This window comes from Chaetura pelagica, unplaced genomic scaffold, assembly GCF_000747805.2.
Source record: "Chaetura pelagica isolate M959 unplaced genomic scaffold, ChaPel_1.0 scaffold498, whole genome shotgun sequence".
NCBI classification, from domain to species: domain Eukaryota; kingdom Metazoa; phylum Chordata; class Aves; order Apodiformes; family Apodidae; genus Chaetura; species Chaetura pelagica.
The window spans coordinates 92709-94367 of record NW_009954218.1 but is presented as its reverse complement, the minus strand read 5'-3'; the positions used below and the strand labels follow the sequence as shown (position 1 = coordinate 94367).

Sequence of the window (1659 nt, the reverse complement as noted above, 5' to 3'; positions counted from 1 at the left end):
CGGGGGGTGCTCAGCGGGGGCGGGGGGCACAAGCAGCAGCCGGGGCCGTGGTGACACTGCCTGGCCCCGCACTGCAGGTGGTGGTCCCTGTTGCCTCTGTCTCAGCCGTGAAGAAAACCAACACGGCGCTCCTGGTGCCCAACGCGCTCAGCGTCCGCACAGCCGAGGGGGAGAAGGTGAGAGTGGGGACAGTGCTGGGGGGCAGCTCAGCCCAGGGATACGTGGGGTGTCCTGGCCCCTGTGGCCGGTGGGCTCTGGACCTGAGGGAGCAGCTCTGCTGCAAACCCTTCTCCTGCTCCCTGACAGTTCCTGTTCGTGTCTTTGCACCGGCGGGAGGCCACGTACCAGCTCCTGAAGTCAGTCTGCAAACACCTGCAGGTCTGTGCTGCACGGGCACTTGGGGGCTCTGTCCCCCCACGGCAGGGCCATGGGGGTGGCCTGCACCCCCCAGCACCCCTCTTTATCTCTCCTAGGACAATGACTGGAGCCCTCCAGCTTCTCCAAGCACCAAGGAAATCCGTAGGAAGTGTCTGGTAAGGCTGGGAAATGGTCAGTGGGAAGATTTTGGCAGAGGGAGGTGCAGTCCTGGTCCCCTGGGCTGGGATGGGAGTGGGTGCAGGAGTGGCAGCCCATGTTGTGTGGGTGCCTGCAACCCCGGGAAGGCTTTTGGGTGGAAATGTGGAGTTGAAAAGCCCCAGGCCCAGGCAGTGGATACGCCAGAACCCTCAGAGCTCCCTCCCTGGGGCTGGCACGAGTCCCGTCAGGTCCCACTCGTGACCCCATGACCATTAAGCAGCTGCCTTGGGGACATGCACCATGACCAGGGCTTGCCCTCTTTCAGACCCCGAGCCAGTCAGGCCTGGAGCAGAGCACAGCAGAGCCCAACAGCCTCCAGGAGCTGCCAGGTGAGCAGCTGCCCCGTGCCCCAGCTGGGTGGGTGAGCTGTTGGCTCCTGGCTCAGCTCCCTTGGTCCAGGAGGGGCCACCCAGCCCTGCAGCACCGGGGAGCATGGGATCAGCTCCTGGTGGCCCAGTGTGCCCTGCTGGGTCCCCAGGACCCCCTGGCACACTCACTGAACATTTCCTGGTTGGAAACAGATGGGCCCAGCCTGACCCCAAGGCCAGCAGAGGAGGAGGAGGTGACGGCGCTGGTGCTGAACGGTGATGAGCAGCTGCCCTTGGCAAAGCCACACAGCTTGTGGGGTCGGTCAGGGGGCCCTGGGGAGGGGGATGCTGCTGGGGCTTGGCCCTGGGGCTGGCCCCTGGTACTGGGCAGAGCCAGCACTGACACCACCTTGTCCTGGCAGGGACCCCCATTACTGCCCTATGGGCCCAGACCATCACACAGCTGAGCCCCCTCAACACCATCATCCTCATCTACCTGATGCTGTGAGTCCCCAAAACTTGCCCATGCACCTCGGGGCTTTGGGACACCCCTGCTGCACCAGGGCCCAGGCTCTGCAACGCGGTGCTGGCAGCCCAGGGTTGCCCCGTGCTGGCCCTGCCATCGTGTCCCCAGCCCCAGTGCCTGATGTGGCCTGTCCCCCAGGATGGTGGCCCTGCTCCTGTCCTCAGCCTACATCGGTCTGCGCATCCTGGAGCTGGAGCAGCAGTTGGCGTCCGTGGGGGCTTGGCCAGACCTCACCCTGTCACAGCAGTG

At 65.1% G+C, this 1659-nt stretch overlaps 1 protein-coding gene across 1 annotated transcript in view; it reads left to right on the top strand.

The window, feature by feature from the left end:
* Nucleotides 1-1392, top strand: part of MFSD12 (major facilitator superfamily domain containing 12) — a 28298-nt gene extending 26906 nt beyond the window's left edge. The window contains exons 10-15 of the mRNA XM_010003417.1: nt 106-176; nt 307-378; nt 474-533; nt 842-905; nt 1098-1160; nt 1307-1392. Of these exons, the coding sequence (XP_010001719.1) occupies nt 106-176; nt 307-378; nt 474-533; nt 842-905; nt 1098-1160; nt 1307-1392 (416 nt within the window). The remainder of the gene's footprint in view (nt 1-105; nt 177-306; nt 379-473; nt 534-841; nt 906-1097; nt 1161-1306) is intronic.
* The last annotated feature ends 267 nt before the right edge of the window (nt 1393-1659 follow it).